The sequence below is a fragment of the Cydia strobilella genome, chromosome 21, assembly GCF_947568885.1.
Source record: "Cydia strobilella chromosome 21, ilCydStro3.1, whole genome shotgun sequence".
In the NCBI taxonomy this organism is placed as follows: domain Eukaryota; kingdom Metazoa; phylum Arthropoda; class Insecta; order Lepidoptera; family Tortricidae; genus Cydia; species Cydia strobilella.
In genome coordinates, this window is record NC_086061.1 from 3,202,956 (window position 1) to 3,222,284 (window position 19,329).

The following is a 19,329-nucleotide window of genomic DNA, read 5'->3' on the forward strand; positions in this document are numbered from 1 at the left end:
CCATCCACATTCATGCGCGAATTGCGGCTTCGCGCCGTGATTCGCGCATGAGTGTGGAGGGACCTTAAACTTTTTTGTAGTAGAAGTTTTGGGTTGCGAGACGGGCATCATTTTACATGTACGAGTAATGTTTTTGATGGAATTAAATTGTCTGATCAAATCAGATGGTGGACGCAAACGCCAATTTGGCTCGATTCGGTCAATTCGGAGGCGGACTAGCACTTGTTAGTTTAAGAGTTCCGTACCCAAAGGGTAAAAACGGGACCCTATTACTAAGACTCCACTGTCCGTCTGTCTGTCACCAGGCTGTATCTCATGAACCGTGGTACCTAGACAGTTGAAATTTTCACATAAGATTATGTATTTCTGTTGCCGCTATAACAACAAATACTAAAAAGTACGGAACCCTCGGTGGGCGAGTCCGACTCGCACTTGTCCGGTTTTATAATTTTAGGATAGACAGTTTAGAAGTTATTTATTTTGTTTTAGAGCGCTCAAATATCATATCACCATGACGCCAATTTTTCATCATCAAATCGGTCGATTTTATCATATCGTCTGTACTGGGCTTATTTGCCAGTAGAAAAAGGCGCGAAATTAAAATTTTCTATGGGAAGTCAACTCTTGGTGCCTAAATTTTTTTTAAATTTGCCGCGTTTTTCTACTGACAAAGTCGGTGTACCAGAGCATTTTAAATTTAATTACGGTTTCGATTCATGTTTTAGGACACATATGTATTGGGCCAACACAGATTAATTAAAGGAGTTTATGCGGTGGGCCGGAACGAGATGGCAACATGGCTTTCTCCTTACGACGCTGGTGTGGTTTGAGACATGTTCGATTGTTGGACGGTGCAGCAAATTTAATTGATCGATCAAATGTGGCAATGTAACGCAAATCTCATGCGATCATCGATTAAGCCTGCTCGCAGACGTTTCGCAAAATTTTCCGTACGGAATCACATGTACAAGCGAGACAGCACTATGCATTTGTTTCCACCTGTCATTCGGTTTCCGTATGGAATGACAGGTGCAAGCGAGACAGCGCTTTGCATTTGTAGAGCGTCGTCTCGTTCCCACCTGTCATTCCGTATGGAAACTGAATGAAAATTCCGAACGTCTGCGGTAAGGCTGGCCTCAGACGTTCGGTTTCCTGATCAGGAATCCGAATGAGGGCTATCGTTTTTTTGCTCACCAGTTGGCGCCTCTGTTGATGGTGGTCCAAAAGACTAAAGAACAGCTGTAAGTCATAAATAAATAAATAAATATTATAGGACATTCTTACACAGATTGACTAAAGTCCCACGGTAAGCCCAAGGAGGCTTGTGTTATGGGTACTCAGACAACGATATATATAATATATAAATACTTAAATACATAGAAAACACCTATGACTCAGGAACAAATATCTGTGCTCATCACACAAATAAATGCCATTACCGGCATTCGAACCCAGGACCATCGGCTTCACAGGCAGGGTCACTACCCACTAAGCCAGACCGGTCGTCAAAACGGGTGTCATTGAAGTGACAAGTGACATTTGACATTTCGAACTTGGCGAAGACCACCATCCACACTAGCGCCCCTAGCGGCGAATTCATACGCGTTAGCCCTCATTGGGAATACAGATTCGGAATTTTGTAACCATAGCGCACACATTCGATTATTTGCGTTAGGTCTCATACTCACGAGCGCTTTTTGAACGGGCGTTAAAAAAGCGTTTGAATGACACTAATGGAAACATGTGTAGCGATGTGATAGCGGTAGCGCGTTTTATGAAGCGTTGTTGGATTTCAACTTTAAGCCTGGGTAGTTAAATCGAATTTAGCGTGCGGGCAATTTCAAGCGTTTGTTTAACGCGCGTTGAAAAAGCCCTCGTGTGATGGGGCCTTAGGCCAGGATTACACTTGTAAGTTTTACTTACGTAAGTAGGGACAAAGCTATTTGCTAGAATGAGATAACGATATTCATATCTCATTCTGTAGTATAGCTGTGCCCCTGCCCCTACTTACGTAAGTAAAACTTACAAGTGTAATCCTGGCCTCAGGGCAAACATACGGAATTTTCGATCGGTTTCCGTACGGAATGACAGTTGCAAGCCATTATGCATGTGTATAGCGACGTCCCGTTCACACCTGTCATTCCGTACGGAAACCGAATATTCTGTCCGTGTGCGGCGAGTCAAATTAAATATACGTAGGCACTAGCTGTATTCGGGATGACGTCATTCGGTTTTTACCCGACTGCCAAAGGAGGAGGGTAATGTTTTTCGAGTGTATGTAAGTATGTATGTATGTATGTATGTATGTATGTATGCCTGTTTCTTAGTGGCCTCCTGTAGCCTAAACGGCTTGATGGATTTTGATGTATGAGGTATCGTTAGATTCGTGTTGATCACGGGAGTGTCATAGGATACATTTTATCCCGAAAGTCCTACTAGTAGGAGATACGGCTTATATGGTCGACCTTCACCCATACGTCTGACGGATGAAACTTATATTTTATGAAAGAAAATATGTTCCTGAACATAAATAAATAGGGTTGCCTAAAGAAATATGGTCAAGGCTATTTTAAATAAATTTTTGAAAATATATTTTTTTCTTTAAATTTCACCGATTTGTCTGACGAACAAAATAAGTTCCAATGGAAAGTATACAACTTGTACAACATGAATAAATTAGGTTGCCTATGTTTTTCCGGTCACTATTATGAGGTTGCCGTGTTTAAACGGGTGAGTTAAAATCGATAATTGCACCCATCTGTCTGACGCTTGAATTGTATATCAAAATAATGGTAATTTTATTGCGAATACAATGGTATAGGGTTGCCTGCAAAAATCCGGTCACAAATAAGGGTTGCCAGGCTTTAAAAGAAAATAAGAAGGTTATAAGTTGCTGATTAGCGAACTAGACTCCACACTCGCGTTCGCGGCTTCGCGCCCCGATTCCCGCACGAGTGTGGAGGGGGCTTAGTATATAAGTGGATCAGTCATGGATTCTCTTTGCTCGTACAAGACAGTCTTAAGCCACTCGTGTGTGGAGGGGGCTTTATACATGTGCGGTGGGGGGAATGGACCGAACGGGACAGTCTTATACTAGAAGACGCTTTCTCTGCTACAGCTACTGAAAGATACTTGAAGATACATGTATATTTCAGTAGGAGTATGGTGCACATAGTATGGTTTATGGTGGGTAACAAATAAAGCCCATCACAGATACGGCATCTGCCGATATCTTTTAAGATCCCTCCACACTCGTGGGCGAATCGCGGAGCGAAGCCGCGAACGCGAGAGTGGAGTCGAGTTCGCTGATCTGCGAAATCGACCACACTCGCGTTCGCGGCTTCGCTCCGCGAGGCATCTGCAGATGAATTGCGATGTATCGGTCTGTATATTTCGTTTCTCTCACAATTTGCAGTGTTGCTTCCCAGCGAGATCTTGGTGTCGTTATAGCTGATAACTTAACATTGGGAGGAACACATTTTGGGTTTTACCAAAAAGGCTAACTGTTTTATATATGATTAAGAAAGCTTTCCGTTATATGGATATAGTTATTTGTTATACAAGGGTGCAAAGTTGTATTTTACCCGCGAGTGTGGAATTGATACACGAGCAAGCGAAATGATTCTATAGTTGAACCACGAGCGTAGCGAGTGGTTCTAAAATAGAATCCTGAGCGTAGCGAGTGTTTCAACACACGAGAAGTAAAATACATTTGCACCCGTGTGTAACACAAAACTTTTCCCCTCACCATAGCGAGGAAAGTACAACATCCACAGGCGTTAGATCATCTTCGTCACTGGAATCACTATTTTTTTTACGATATTATAACAAAAAACTGGAAATTCTGTATTTTACGTGAGAAGTTTGTAAGTAAAAAGTTTGTTGACAATGTTGAAATTCTGACGTATGAAAAGTCAATGATGCGTTTTGAAATTGCATTGACTCAACTTGTGCGTTCAGAATTATATTTAACATCATTATTAAAAAACAAACGTTTCTTATGGAACTTTAAGGTCTATGACATAAAATCATTAAATAAAGCTAAATTTAGTATTTTTTATTAGATTCTCAAACCATTTGTTTAATGATAATTAATATCAAACGAATCATTATTATGAGCGTTTTACGTTTTGTTATCTGTCAAGCTACTTAAACACGCTCCATCCAAGGTCAAATTACTTTCCCCACTAGTGGATAAAATGCGTTTTTCCCTGCTAGTTTTAAAGGATAAAAGACAACTTTCCGAGCTAGTGAGGGGAAAAGAATATTTTAATTAAACTCTATAAAACATACGTACAACCCGGTCACAATATCTGTGCACCTCGCTGGAATGTGGCGCCTCTCCCGCTTCCCCTGTCACCTCTCCGCGCACTCCCCGGTGCGACAGTACGGTTAGCATCTTCGTTGCCGCTACACCTCCACATTTCTCGAAAAAACTTTTTTTCACACCGTACCCAGACCGCCGATATGACGTCACGAGGTCAGGTGCACAGATATTGTGACCGGGTTGTAAGATCCTTATTGGAATATGCGTTCCAAATTTGGAATCCATATTTCCGAAAGGACATCAACCTTATTGAAAGAGTCCAAAGAAGAGCAACAAAATTGGCGCGCATCTCTTCGCAACCGATCTTACGAAGATAGGTTAAAGGAATTGGGCCTGACAACAGTGACAACCTTGGAGCAGCGAAGGCAACGTGGTGACTTAATAGAAACATACAAAATACTCACAGGACACTACAACGTACCCGGGTTAAGTGACATTTTCACTCGGAATATGAATGACAGACTGAGAGGACATTCTCTGAAGCTGGCACGGACGCAGAGTAGTAGCAACCTAAGACGACACTTCCTGTCTAACCGTGTAGTGAAAGTGTGGAACAGTTTGCCCGAATCCGTAATCAGTGCGCCTTCAGTGAACTCCTTTAAAAACAGACTCTACAAACATTTTACGAATGGACAAAACACAAGTGCAGGACATTGATATGCACGTATCAGCTATTTTAAGCTGCCTGTGCATTCGTATATAGTAATAATAATAATAATGTAGGTGCTAAACAGAGAGCGATATATATTTTGGTACAATTTCCAATTTTAACATATAGTTGTTCAAGCAAATCTTGTCAGTAGAAAAAGGCGCGAAATTCAAATTTTCTTTGGTACGATATCAATTCGCGCCTACATTTTTAAAATTTGCCGCCTTTTTCTACTGACAAGATCTGCTTGCAAGATTTAACTTACTTAAAGTGACAAGTGTTTATTATTCTATAATTTTATTGTAGTACTAAAAAAAAAAATTCTAATTATGACAATAGAACATAATTAGTTATTTACCTATTTTGTTTCACTTTATTTATCATTCAATACATTTAATTTTTTTATGCCTTTAGTCCTAATCATCTGCAATTTCAATCCGGAGGTCGCGGGTTCAATCTCGGCTCGTACCAATGAGTTTTTCAGAACTTATGTACGAAATATCATTTGATATTTACCAGTCGCTTTTCGCTGAAGGAACACATCGGGAGGAAACCGGACTAATCCTAACAAGGCCTAGTTCCCCCTCTGGGTTGGAAGGTCAGATGGCAGTCGCTTTCGTAAAAACTAGTGCCTACGTCAATTCTTAGGATTAGTTGTCAAGCGGACCCCAGGCTCCCATGAGCCGTGGCAAAATGGCGGGATAACGCGAGGAAGATGATAAGTTCTAATCATCTGCGCACCACAGTTTGCTCCTCTCTCCAATTCCCTGAAATGTTGGTGCCTTCTATACATAAAGCCCCAAGCAACTGCTTTATTTGATCACTGGTTTATCCGGCACTGATAGCATACCTTTTAGATAACAACCCTCCTGCCTACTGACAATAGGAGGATATAGAATTATAAATATAGCGAAACATATAGATTTATTTATAGGTACTGAATTTACTGATCATATACACTGTCAACATAGGTTAAAAATACAATGTACAATTTAAGATCAAAATGAACTACAACTAGTGCCAAATATGTGCGATATTACATTGACTTTTTTTTATACTACGTCGGTGGCAAACAAGCATACGGCCCGCCTGATGTTAAGCAGTCTCCATAGCCTATGTACGCCTGCAACTCCAGAGGAGTTACATGCGCGTTGCCGACCCTAACACTCCTCTCCCTCGAGCTCTGGCAACCTTACTCACCGGCAGGAACACAACACTATTAGTAGGGTCTAGTGTTATTTGGCTGCGGTTTTCTGTAAGGTGGAGGTACCTCCCCAGTTGGGCTCTGCTCTAGATCTGGAATGACATCCGCTGTCCTGTGCCCTACCACACAAAGCGAGATGTTATTCACAGTGCCCATACCTCTCTTTTGGACGTAGTTTAAGGACATACCCGGGTCGGATATACTTTTGTTATGTTATAATAATTATTATAAATTGCCTATCATACTACTTAATGTCTCAATATATTTTGATAATAATCAGTACAAAATGCGTAGTGACAAGTTTTGGTGTTATTTTTTTATACTACGTCGGTGGCAAACAAGCATACGGCCCGCCTGATGGCAAGCAGTCACCGTAGCCTATGGACGCCTGCAACCTGTTTATTTCAAGACTTGGCATAGTATAGTAAAGAACAAAGAAGTTTTAACGGAAACAGCCCTTTCTTGTCACTAACAATTTTTGATTGGTGGCATAGGAAGATCAATCAGTGATGGGGTTTCAAATGATTATTCCCACTAGGTACCACCAAATTGGTAACAGTGGTAACAACAGATTTTTTTTCACCTATACCCAGTGGAGGCAACCATGAAAAATAATTTCCAGAAAAAAGCGCACTGATCTTGCTGGTCAGTTGCTGATAATGCAGCTTAAGATATCATGCTTAGTACAAAATACAACTACTCCGTAAGAAAACTATTTATAAGTCAAAGTCGCCTGCAGCAATACATTTAATCAGATGATGGACTGGGCTCTGGGCATGATGTATTTGACGCTATTTTTATTTTTTTATTTGAAATCATTATACAGCGTGGAAAGATAAGTCGGGCCCTGGAGGGAAACTACCTTAAATCCTTAAGCTGGCTCATTTTACTTAAAGGAGACATTCCTTTATTTTTAAAAAGAAACAAAACTGCATTCAAAGATTTTTTTAAACTCGCTTGCCTCGCACGGGACTCGAACCAACTAAAATAAAAAAAACAAACACTCCCTATTTTATTATACTAATCGATAGTATTATTATTCAGGATAAAATTTCTCTAACCAACATTTGGTCTTAAAAATAAAAATGATCGTTAAATCTAACATTAATTTTATTTTACTATCAATTTGTTACACTTAAATTATTTAACTGATAAATTGTTTGAAATGAGCCCCCTCGTTCCGGCTACACAAAATTAGTCGCCGTTGAAATTCATTTCTTGTACCCTTCAGCAAAGTTGTAGCGGAGTTTTACTCCAAGGGGGATGTAATGATAACCTCGCTACATGGATCTCTATGTATACAAAGCACAGTATAAAATAGCTATTGCACTGACCAGGAATCAACACTCGATGGGCGCACAATTCCATCTGCTCTCAATCTCATACCTCTATTCTCTTGTTATGAATGTAACCTCAACACTCTCAGGGAGATTAGAAGGGCCCCAAGTCCCGTGGCTTGTATCAGTGGATGCGCGGCACAACTGAATCTCGACAAGAGAACTCATCGTGCATCCCGCATCTCATAGGTATACTCTTCTCAACCTCATCCGATGAGTACTGAGGTGGGAACCATGTGGTCCCCGACGAGCCTCCACAACAACCCCTACAGCTCATCCATTAGCCTCCATAAGAAACCTCCAGTAACTCAAACCGATAAACTCCAGCCAATTTTTTTCAGCCGTCTACTTAGGAGCATAAGTTGGGTTATTCAAATTTTCAAGTTTTATTTTTTTCCGCAAAATCTGCTTTGAGCGGCCCGCAAATGACCTACCTATCTTGAATCAGTATGGTCGGCTGATGTTATTCTGCAAGTGGCATCGTAAGGACCCGATTCTGAGTATTTTTTTCAACCGTCGACTTAAAAGCTTAAGTTAGGTTATTTAAATCTTCAAGTTTTATTTTTTTCCGGAAAATGTGTTTTGATCGCCCACAAATGACCTACCTATCTTGAATCAGCATGGTCTGCTGATGTTATTCTGCAAGTGGCATCGTAAGGACCCGATTCTGAGTATTTTTTTCAGCCGTCGACTTAGGAGCATAAGTTGGGTTATTCAAATACGAGTATTTGTTTTATTTTTTTCCGCAAAATCTGCATTGATCGCCCGCAAATGACCTACCTTTCTTAATTCAGCATGGTCGGCTGATGTTATTCTGCAAGTGGCATCGTAAAGACCCGATTCTGAGTATTTTTTTCGGCCGTCTACTTAGGAGCATAAGTTGGGTTATTCAAATTTAAAAGTTTTATTTTTTCCGCAAAATCTGCTTTGATTGCCCGCAAATGACCTACCTATCTTGAATCAGCATGGTCGGCTGATGTTATTCTGCAAGTGGCATCGTAAGGACCCGATTCTGAGTATTTTTTTCAGCCGTCTACGTAGGAGCATAAGTTGGGTTATTAAAATACGAGTATTTAAGTTTTATTTTTTTCCGCAAAATCTGCATTGATCGCCCGCAAATGACCTACCTATCTTGAATCAGCATGATCTGCTCATGTTATTCTGCAAGTGGCAACGTAAGGACCCGATTCTGAGTTTTTTTTTTCAGCCGTCGACTTAAGAGCATAAGTTGGGTTATTCAAATTTTCAAGTTTTATTTTTTTCCGCAAAATCTGCTTTGATAGCCCGCAAATGACCTACCTATCTTGAATCAGCATGGTCGGCTGATGTTATTTTGCAAGTGGCATCGTAAGGACCCGATTCTGAGTATTTTTTTCAGCCGTTGACTTAGGAGCATAAGTTGGGTTATTCAAATTTTCAAGTTTTATTTTTTTCCGCAAAATCTGCATTGATCGCCCGTAAATGACCTACCTATCTTGAATTAGCATGGTCTGGTCATGTTATTCTGCAAGTGGCATCGTAAGGACCCGATTCTGAGTATTTTTTTCAGCCGTCGACTTAGGAGCATAAGTTGGGTTATTCAAATTTTCAAGTTTTATTTTTTTTCGCAAAATCTGCTATGATCGCCCGCAAATGACCTACCTATCTTGAATCAGCATGGTCGGCTGATGTTATTCTGCAAGTGACATCGTAAGGACCCGATTCTGAGTATTTTTTTCAGCCGTCGACTTAGGAGCATAAGTTGGGTTATTAAAATTTTCAAGTTTTTTTTTTTCGGCAAATTTGTTTTGATCGCCCGCAAATGACCTACCTATCGTGAATTAGCATAGTCTGATGATGTTATTCTGCAAGTGGCATCGTAAGGACCCGATTCTGAGTATTTTTTTCAGCCGTCGACTTAGGAGCATAAGTTAAAGTTTTTGCATTTTATTATTGCCTGTCTAACCTTATTTAATGCCGCCAAATTACTGTACTGTGTCGGTGTTATATCGGGCTTATGTAGGGCTTAGAATCGTTAGTATCTGTGTCGATTGCTTGTTACACCCTCCCTACTGAACTATCTCGGCCGGCCAATATGAATTTTTCGATTTTATGTTTTTATCTATTGAGATCCTAACGATTTTAATGTCTGAACAAACGTGAACTAACGTCGCCCGATGGATTCACATAGTTAGTTTGACTGATTTCGGGGTGGGGTGGTTAGCGTGAAGACAGCCACCCCACTTTAAAAAAAAATGAAGGAATCGGGTCCTAACGATTTCAATGCTTGAACAATCATGAACTAACGAATATCTTGCTATCTAGACCAAAAAAAACTAACAATAAATGGTTTGGGGTGGCTAGCGTGAAGTCAGCCACCACCATAGAATAAAAAAAATATAAAACCACGAAAATCTTTTAATCTGTTCTGAATACCCGCAAGTTACCGTACTGTATCGGTTGTATATCGTCTATAGATGCTTATTTAGGGCATATACTTGTTACGCCCCCCCTGCTGAACTATCTCGGCCGGCCAATATGAATTTTTTGATTTTATTTTTTTATAGCAAATCTATTGAGATCCTAACGATTTTAATGCCTGAACAAACGTGAACCAACGTCGCCCGATGGATTCACATGGTTAGTTTGACTGATTTCTGGGTGGGGTGGTTAGCGTGAAGACAGCCACCCCACTTAAAAAAAAAAAAAAATGAAGGAATCGGGTCCTAACGATTCCAATGCCTGAACAATCATGAACTAACGAATATCTTGCTATCTAGACCAAAAAAACTAACAAAAAGTGGTTTGGGGTGGCTAGCGTGAAGACAGCCACCACCATAGAATAAAAAAAATATAAAACCACGAAAATCTTTTAATCTGTTCTGAATACCCGCAAGTTACCGTACTGTATCGGTTATATATCGTCTATAGATGCTTATTTAGGGCATAGAATCGTTAGTATCTGTGTCGATTGCTTGTTACGCCCCCCCTGCTGAACTATCTCGGCCGGCCAATATGAATTTTTTGATTTTATTTTTTTATAGCAAATCTATTGAGATCCTAACGATTTTAATGCCTGAACAAACGTGAACTAACGTCGCCCGATGGATTCACATGGTTAGTTTGACTGATTTCTGGGTGGGGTGGTTAGCGTGAAGACAGCCACCCCACTTTAAAAAAAAATAAAAAATGAAGGAATCGGGTCCTAACGATTCCAATGCCTGAACAATCATGAACTAACGAATATCTTGCTATCTAGACCAAAAAAACTAACAAAAAGTGGTTTGGGGTGGCTAGCGTGAAGACAGCCACCCCCTTTTTTTTTTTTAAAAAATCGACTTTGGAATCGGGTCCTAACGATTTTACCTACTGAACAAACGTGAACTAACGATGAACTAACGATATAGATATGCCATTTGCGGGCAAACGAAATGGGGTGGTCAACTTCACGAGCATCCTTATAGAAAATGTTTGGCCGTCGGGTAACAATTTTCGAGTGTATGTTATTTTGTTATTTAGTTTGTTTACCCGTATTTGAATGTCTATTCCCTATATTTCTACGGCATGCCCTGATGTGATATAAGCAGAGTATTCATATAACTAAGTAATCTCTCCAAGCGTCCGTTAAATGAGAGGCGAGATGGACGATTTCTTTGGTTAACTCTCTACCATACCAACTATTACGAAGAAATCTCCCAAGTTGTCGGTCCCATCTCAGCAGTTAAGCCTATCAGTTGCCACTGTTGTTAGTCAATAACTCAATTGTTCACGGAACTGTTCTATATGTAAAGATGTGCACCGTGGGATCAATGCATCAGTAACGCCGGTTCCCAGACGAAAAACACCATAACGTCACCGCTTCGTAGAAAGCCATTAAATTAACGCAAAGAATTTTCCCATAAAGTTTTCTCATGGCCCCCTTGGATTATGATAATGCCGGTACAGGACCTCGATCAGGTTGGCAGTGTTCCTGGTACGGTCGGTGTCTTTAATACCTGCACTTATCTTGATTATCTTGTCCCTTTAGCGACTGTAGTTGAAACGACCTAGTGGAACGCGTTAGACAGGTGTCATTGTCATATTATGGCGATACGTTCGACATGTCAGGTTGTTGTTTCCAATAGTTATGATAGCTAGACAGTTGAAATTTTTACAGATGTTGTATTTCTGTTACCGCTATAACAACAAATACTAAAAACAAAATAAAATAAATATTTAAGTGGGTCCCATACAACAAACGTGATTTTTTTTTGCCGTTTTTTGCGTAATCGTACAGAACCTGCGTGCGTGAGTACGACTCGCACTTGGGCGGGGTTTTATGTATGACCACGCATACCTTTTTTCAGAGTAGTCCGATTTTGTGGTTCCAATATTTGAAGCACTATACAATGTAGATAGGTAGGTATATACGCAGTGAAGCTAAATAAAAGTGTGGAAAATAAATACCTTTTGGTCCATATTTAGTAGCTGGCGCCTGGCGGTTCAACTTGCTATCGGAACTGAAAAAAGAGTACTAATTTCATAATCTCGCCTTCATTACAATATGATTTTGTTGTTGTGTGCGTGACTTCAACTCTCGTCTCGTGCCCATGCCTATACCAATAGAGAATACTGTATCTATCTATACTGATATTAGCTTTCTCTTATTTCGTACAAATTAACAAGTCATGTCGTTATTTTCTTCAGAACCCTAGATTCACGCTTGTAGTCTGTTCGGAAAGAGTAGAGGCGTGGAATGTATTGGGCCCTATACATTTCACGCCTCTTCTCTTTCCGTGCTGACTCTAAACGTGCAAATTTTTGCGAAACAAAGTAAATACATTTTCAGTTTTCCCGTTCTGCCTCCACTGGAAAGTTTAACAAATGATTCATAATTCGGCACGTTTTAAGGTAGCCCCGCTGTAGATGTGAAACAAGAACTCGCCATTTCGAATCCCAAATTGGACTGTGCCATTTATATGGCTGCTCGAGTAATGCTGGGTGTAGACGTGCGAGCGGATCGTGTTTCGTGTTATTTTATTTTAGCCTGCTGGGGCAATGGTCTGTTCTTTTTCCAATTGTCTCGGCCGAGTGGATGAATGTATTCAGTATCTGACGTACGTGTCAGTCGATAATTACGAGTGCTTCTTATTCGATTTTGTAGAATTGTAAGCGCATTAGAATAATGTGTAAGTGATATGTCTTCAGTCCCTTCTGCAAGGTTTGTGGAACATATAATACATTTCAGACAATAGTAAACCATGTGAATGTACTCGTCATTGTTTTGCGGAGTATTGCTTTCTTAGTATTTCCGTGGTGAGTGCTGTGTATGTTGAGTCTCTTCTGCAAGGTACAAGTGTTTGTGGAACATAGGTATAATGTGTGAGTGACATGTGTTCAGTCCCTTCTGCAAGGTTTGGGGAACATAGAATACATTGCAGACTAGTAAACCATGTGAATGTACTCGTCGTTGTTTTGCGGAGTATTGCTTTCTTAGTATTTCCGTGGTGAGTGCTGTGTATGTTGAGTCTCTTCTGCAAGGTACAAGTGTTTGTGGAACATAGGTATAATGTGTGAGTGACATGTGTTCAGTCCCTTCTGCAAGGTTTGGGGAACATAGAATACATTGCAGACTAGTAAACCATGTGAATGTACTCGTCGTTGTTTTGCGGAGTATTGCTTTCTTAGTATTTCCGTGGTGAGTGCCTTCTGCAAGGTACAAGTGTTTGTGGAACATAGGTAAATACATTTCAGACAAGCTATGTTAAGTAATCATCTTCCGTCCGTCGTTGTTATACAGAGTATTGCGTTCTTCTTAGTATTTCCATGTAGCTCCCTCTTTTCGCGCAATGTTAGTTACTATTGCTTTTCACTGTTTGTATATGAAACAAATTGTCACCCTTGGTCTTTATGTTCATTTTATGTCATGGACGTCATGGTGATAATTCTTGTATTTCATGATACTTTTTAACCGACTTCAAGATTTCAAAGGCGGAGGTTCTCAATTCGGTTGTGTTTTATTTTATTTTATGTTTGTTACTCCATAACTCCGTCATTTCTGAACCGATTTTGAAAATTCTTTTTTTGATTGTAAGTATATACATACAGATTGGTCCCGTTTTTGTCAAAAAGCAGTTCTGATGATGGGATCCATGAGGAATCGAAGGAACTCCTCAAATGTTAAAGGCATACATATAGTGATTTTACTATTTTCATCAACAAATCAAGCACTTACATTTAAAAAAGTGACATTTGATGAAGTGGAACTGCTGATGATGATCAGAACGAAACTCTTCAATGACGCATAGTTCACGTTTGGCGATTTGTCCTCTTCGTTATGTTTGTTAAGCAAGTTAGGTTTTCAAGAAACATTTTTGTCAAGCTCGAGTTCTGATGATGGGATCCATGAGGAATCGAGGGAACTCCTCAAATGTGAAAGGCATACATATAGTGATTTTTGTATTTTTATCAACAAATCCAGGATTTCCATTTTAAAAAGTGACATTTGTTGAAGTGGAACTGCTGATGATGATCAGAATGGAACTCTTCAATGACACATAGTTCACGTTTGGCGATTTGTTCTCTTCCTTATGGACCCAGACCCAAACCTGGACACGGACTCGGACCCGGACCCGGATCGAACTCTGACCCAAACTTGGACCCGGACAGCCGGACACGGACCCGAAATCGGATCCGGACCCAGACCCGGACCCGGAAATGCTACTAGAAAAGTGGGTTAGGTGGGTGGGTGGGTTTTGAACTGCGATTCGCACAGAACAGAACTGCTATCAGAAAAGTAGGTTAGGTTAGGTTAGAGCTGTGACCATTACAGAAACGAAATGCTATCAGAAAAGTAGGTTAGGTTAGGTTAGAACTGCGACCCTTACAAAAACGAAATGCTACTAGAAAAATGGGTGGTTTTACCTCCTTTTCTACATAATTAGGCAAAAGATGCTGTCTTTTTCATTTCATTGTCTGGAATCTAAGAGTGCACCATCAACAATAAGTGAACTTTCAGCGGCATCCCCCATTGAAGTCGGTTTTTTTTTTCTTAAAAATTATTTATTTTGTGTCTTTATAATAATATGGATTTTTTATTCGAAATAAAAATATTGAAAATATTGAATATTCTTTGCGTGCACGTACACGCAGCTTTATGCGCGTAGCCCCATAATTGATCGTGTTTATGTTTATGCTAGTGTTTCTGTTATTCGCTCTACCCCATTCAACGAAGGGCGTTTTTTGTAGGGTCCCTGTTTCTCTAATTCTCCTGTTTCTCATAATGCCGTGTTATATTTTCGGTTTCTATATGATGTAAATTATGACATCTTTAAACTGAATACCTCAGTTTTATGTGCAGTATTTTTACAATACGAAGTTTACCACAGTCAGTGTAGATTGATTAACGAAATCTTATGTGACAATTTTGACAGTTCAGTAAAAATTCACTCGCCGGCTCTTGTGAACCAGTCTATGACCTAATTTATTAAGCGGAAGGCATCGCCGCTTTTTTAGTATAAGCCACTTAAGTACTACACTACTCTTCGATTTATATGTACCTATTTAATTAGAACTGCTTGGTTCATCTGATAGGATTAGCATAAGATAGGGAGAAACGCATCTCGTCATATACCTACATTGCAAATTAGTTTGCAAACTGACTAATCGCCGCGTATGACCAGTTTCTGCCGGACACTAACATTACTAACTCGTCCGATAAAGCCGTCCGACGATTTTATGGACATTGCTTATATGACAACGGCTTCGTTTATGGGTGTACAAACCTGTCGCATGAGTCACCCGGGCCGTTAGTCAACTTTTACCGCTACTGCCCTTAAAGTTTGACTGATACCAGCTAATGAGGTGCCTTGGGTGGTTAATGCCCCGTGAAGCGGTTTCAGCGAGATATTCGACAATTTACAGTAATTGTCGCAATTTATAGGCTTATAGGTATAAAGAGTCTCTAAAGTAATTGGGTTTTTCGTAATCGTTCAGTTCTTTTGTGTAGTTTCACATAATTTGATGTTCAAAATATTTATCAGTACGGTTTTTACTCACTATTATTTTTAGTCGCTTTTGGCGACATGATTCTTTGGGAATGCATCCTCAGGCACGAGTGTCCGCGGCGGTTGTACGTCGTGCACTCACCGTACCGTACTGATAAATATTTTGAAATATGTCTCACGATAGTTTAAGTGCGATAATTTGATGTTAATACATTAATTAAGCAAAAGCGAGGTTATTGGAGAACGTAATTTCCACCGCCTTTTCTAATTTAAGACAATGAACACGCAATCCTACGGGTCTCCAAATAAAATCAACAATACAGGTTTGATTTTTCTCTTGAGCCAGCGGAAGGTGATACATAGCGCGCATATTAACAGCAAGACAGTAAACAGTAGATCTGCTAGTACAAATATTCAGATAAGTGTATTGCGGTCGTTACAAGACACAAACATGACTGTCCCCAACAACAATCTCAATCTCCACCTTTGTTACAGAGTACCGAGCCATACTTCCCATTCCTCGGCGCCCACGCGCCTCCAACCGGCTATCGGAGCGAGAGCAGCGACGAGGAGGGCACCGTGCGCTGCTGCTGCGTCTGCTACACCTTCCTGCGCCAGCAGTGGGAGCAGTACGACCGCGAGAATAAGCCGCACAGCCAGCGGTTCTATTGGATGAAGAGGCTCGACGGGAAACCGTTCATCGGTGAGTTATTATGTAGCATAATCCTGTCAGTTGGGAGTGAAGGAGGTGTGCTGAAGATCGAGCTCAGTGGCGTGCCATGGGAGAGGCCTTCGTCCAACTGTAAACCGGTACAGTACAGGCTGACATCTCTAGTTAACTGAACTTAAAATAAATTCAGGACTTTCAATAGTCTTCGCCATTCTTTTGGCAACTATCTCACTTGTAAAATTCCCTACCGACACAGTGCAAACACTAGGTATTAGTGACTAGGAAATACCCGAAATTATCGCTGCCCCAGTTCGGTCTGCCACCATAACTTGGCACGTTGTTTCATCGACGTACATATACGACTCATTGTACCAGCACGAAATTTAGTACCCTACAAGCATGTTCGTGTCATTTTGGGCTCTGTTTAAAGCTCTCAGAGTCGTTATTCACTTCGATTTGACAGAAATGGGTACAAGATTTTTGCGTCATTAAATGTTTCGCATTGCTTAGAGCTTGCGGATTTACTTCCTAATGCCATTTTCATGAGTAACTCGTTTGTTAAATTTAATGTTCTTATTGTGCCCATTATTGTGCCAGTCTGTGAAGCTTTGCCAAATGTGCTGATTATGAAATGATAATATTAAACATATTTTAATTTAGAAATGACATTACACACACGCAATTTGAATAGCCCCGCTTGTATGTGGTGCGTTCATGCGTTGCAACCAGGGATGTAACGGATATGGTTTTATCGGAACCGAAAGCGGAACCAGATGTTTTAATTTTAGTTTATCGGAACCGGAATCGGAACCGAAAATGGAACCTGAACCAGAATCGGAACCTGAGTCGGTACTGTCAGTAGTATACATTACACAACACAACACATACGAATAGGTATTAAAATTTTAGTATTTAAAATAACACAACTAATTAGTGCAGCACGTGGCAAGCGGGGAGATGAGCAAATGACAGGTATAAAGTATAAACCTGCTTTTTTTTATGTACGTCGCTCATGTTCGCCCAACAGAACCGGAACCGAAACGGATGTGTAATACCAATCGGAAGTTCCGACTTAACGGAACCGGAACCGGAGCTCCGTAACATCTGTAGTTGCAACATAGCATTTTGAATAGATTTGACTACCTAGCGCGATCACTTTTATATATCCGATAATATCTCACCGCAAAAATTTAAATTTTCGCACGCGATTGCCTTTTGCAGCGCATGACACCGACTCCCACAAAAAGGCACCATGTACGCATATACCCCTATTGTCTTATTACATTTTAGTCGGCATAGAGCACGTCATCAAGCATTATGGTGGCACAATACATGTGTGTCACGGCACGAAAAACGCCTGTGTTTGATTGCTATCCATTGTGCCAGCCGCCATTGTCTGATACTAACTGTTATTTAGGCTTATTTCCTTGGCCTATATAATCTTTTCTGAACTGTCGCTGAGCTCTACCACTATAATTTTCTAGGAGGTTATTTATTAGGGCATTTTATTCTCTCAATTATCTATTGTTAACTTTCTATTAGCGTGTTAGTTGTGAGGTTGTAATTTCCGTTCGTACTTCCCTCCCGGCTGCTTTTGGAAAATTATTGAGTATGAGTATGAGTATTCTTTACATTTACGTCAGACAGAAGTGTTATAGCTCTCTCAGAGGTAAAGTGAACAACGAGGATGCATTTTTCAAAATTGTAGCAGAAGCTTCTTTGCACCATCAGGCTGCTAAGATTACTGCCCTCCTTGTAGCACTCCAGTTGTGTTTTACTTTTACGTGACTTAGAAAGTTCAAACCTCGAAACAGTTCCAAGTAGTCCCACGCAACGTTACTTTGTCATGTACCCTTAAATACTATCCTGTCATCTCAACCGTTGTTGTCATAATGATATATTTGAACAGGAATCAATGTATCCAGCGACAATAAATTCGAACGGCCGGACGCAGCGTGGGCTGAGATTGCGCGGCCCGTACAATGTTGCTGAAATATGCTCGGTGGTGATATGGCTCGCCGTATTGCCATGTGAGATGTTGATTACAGATGCTGGGGTCTTCTTGTAAGGGTCGGTTGCATCTAACCGTCTGTCGCCGTTAAAACGTTCGCGAAAGATATTCTATACAAAGTTTCATAGTTCACAGCTGAGTGACGTTGATCAGTCTTCTAATTCTGGTTGGTGGAACTGGCCATAAGTCAGCAAATAGGCTATTTATTTACGGGCTTTTATTATATCCTGACGTAAGGAAGTTCGCAAAACCCAAGTTGCATATGTGAATTTACACTGGCAGGGCTACTACTTGTTATAGTCACGTGTAACAGTCAGTGTAGACGTGCCTCGGCCGACGCGGCGCACGCGAGGCACGTCTACACTGGCCGTTTTGTGCGCGAGGAAATTGCCTCGCGCGTATGGTCGCTCTGTGTGGAGCGTGGACCCGGCTATATGTGTATTGTGTTATGTGTTACATGTAAATTGTGTAAGCATGCAATTTAGTTTCCTCCCAAAAAAAACGGGACCTAAACTTTAGTTTAGTTTAATTAAGACCTAAACTTTCTAATGAGCTCGAAGTTGGGACACGTTGCGTGTATCTTTAAGTCTTTATCTCATCCCCAGCGATTGTGGGATCGAAGCTGGATTTACGATCGTCTCTATAAAACGGTTGCAACAATGTTGCCATTTCAATGGTAGTGTACAGTTAGCAGTAGTAGTAACTGTGTTAAAGAAATTCTCGATCTATGAAAACGCTGTTCGAAAAAAATGTTCAGACGGCGATAGCAATTAGACAGTTGCATATACCGTCCGATTACCACCCGATCTGATCTTATACCATGTCTATGTCTATTAAGCTGTATCAAGTTTTTAATATCACTAATGTTAATACCACCTCCGACAAAATATCCACTACAATCCACTAGAATCAACTAAGTGGAACTTCCAGGTTATTTATTATATTGTACCGTACATGTGTTATTAGATCCTCAGGGTATTAATCTCAGTGGACGTAAATATCCAGTACATCCCCTGTGTGATTTTATCGTCCGTCTGTATCGTCGCGTTAAGGCTAATTCCGAATTTCGAACATGTTACTGCTCGATTTCTGCTTACTGTACTGTACAACTACAAACGCAAATGTACACTGTCGTGCCAATAACGTAAACGTACTGAGATGCACTGT

General features: G+C 40.5%; 1 protein-coding gene and 1 long non-coding RNA gene across 2 annotated transcripts in view; one reads left to right on the top strand and one right to left on the bottom strand.

Annotated features, from left to right (window-relative positions):
- LOC134751181 (uncharacterized) overlaps positions 1-19,329 on the bottom strand; it is a 456,797-nt gene that overhangs the window by 406,335 nt on the left and 31,133 nt on the right. The gene's annotated exons all lie outside the window — the stretch shown is intronic.
- The window catches only part of LOC134751169 (uncharacterized), a 185,907-nt gene that overhangs the window by 43,036 nt on the left and 123,542 nt on the right, over positions 1-19,329 (top strand). Inside the window, exon 3 of the mRNA XM_063686541.1 lies at positions 15,977-16,184. Coding sequence (XP_063542611.1) covers positions 15,977-16,184 — 208 coding nt within the window. The remainder of the gene's footprint in view (positions 1-15,976; positions 16,185-19,329) is intronic.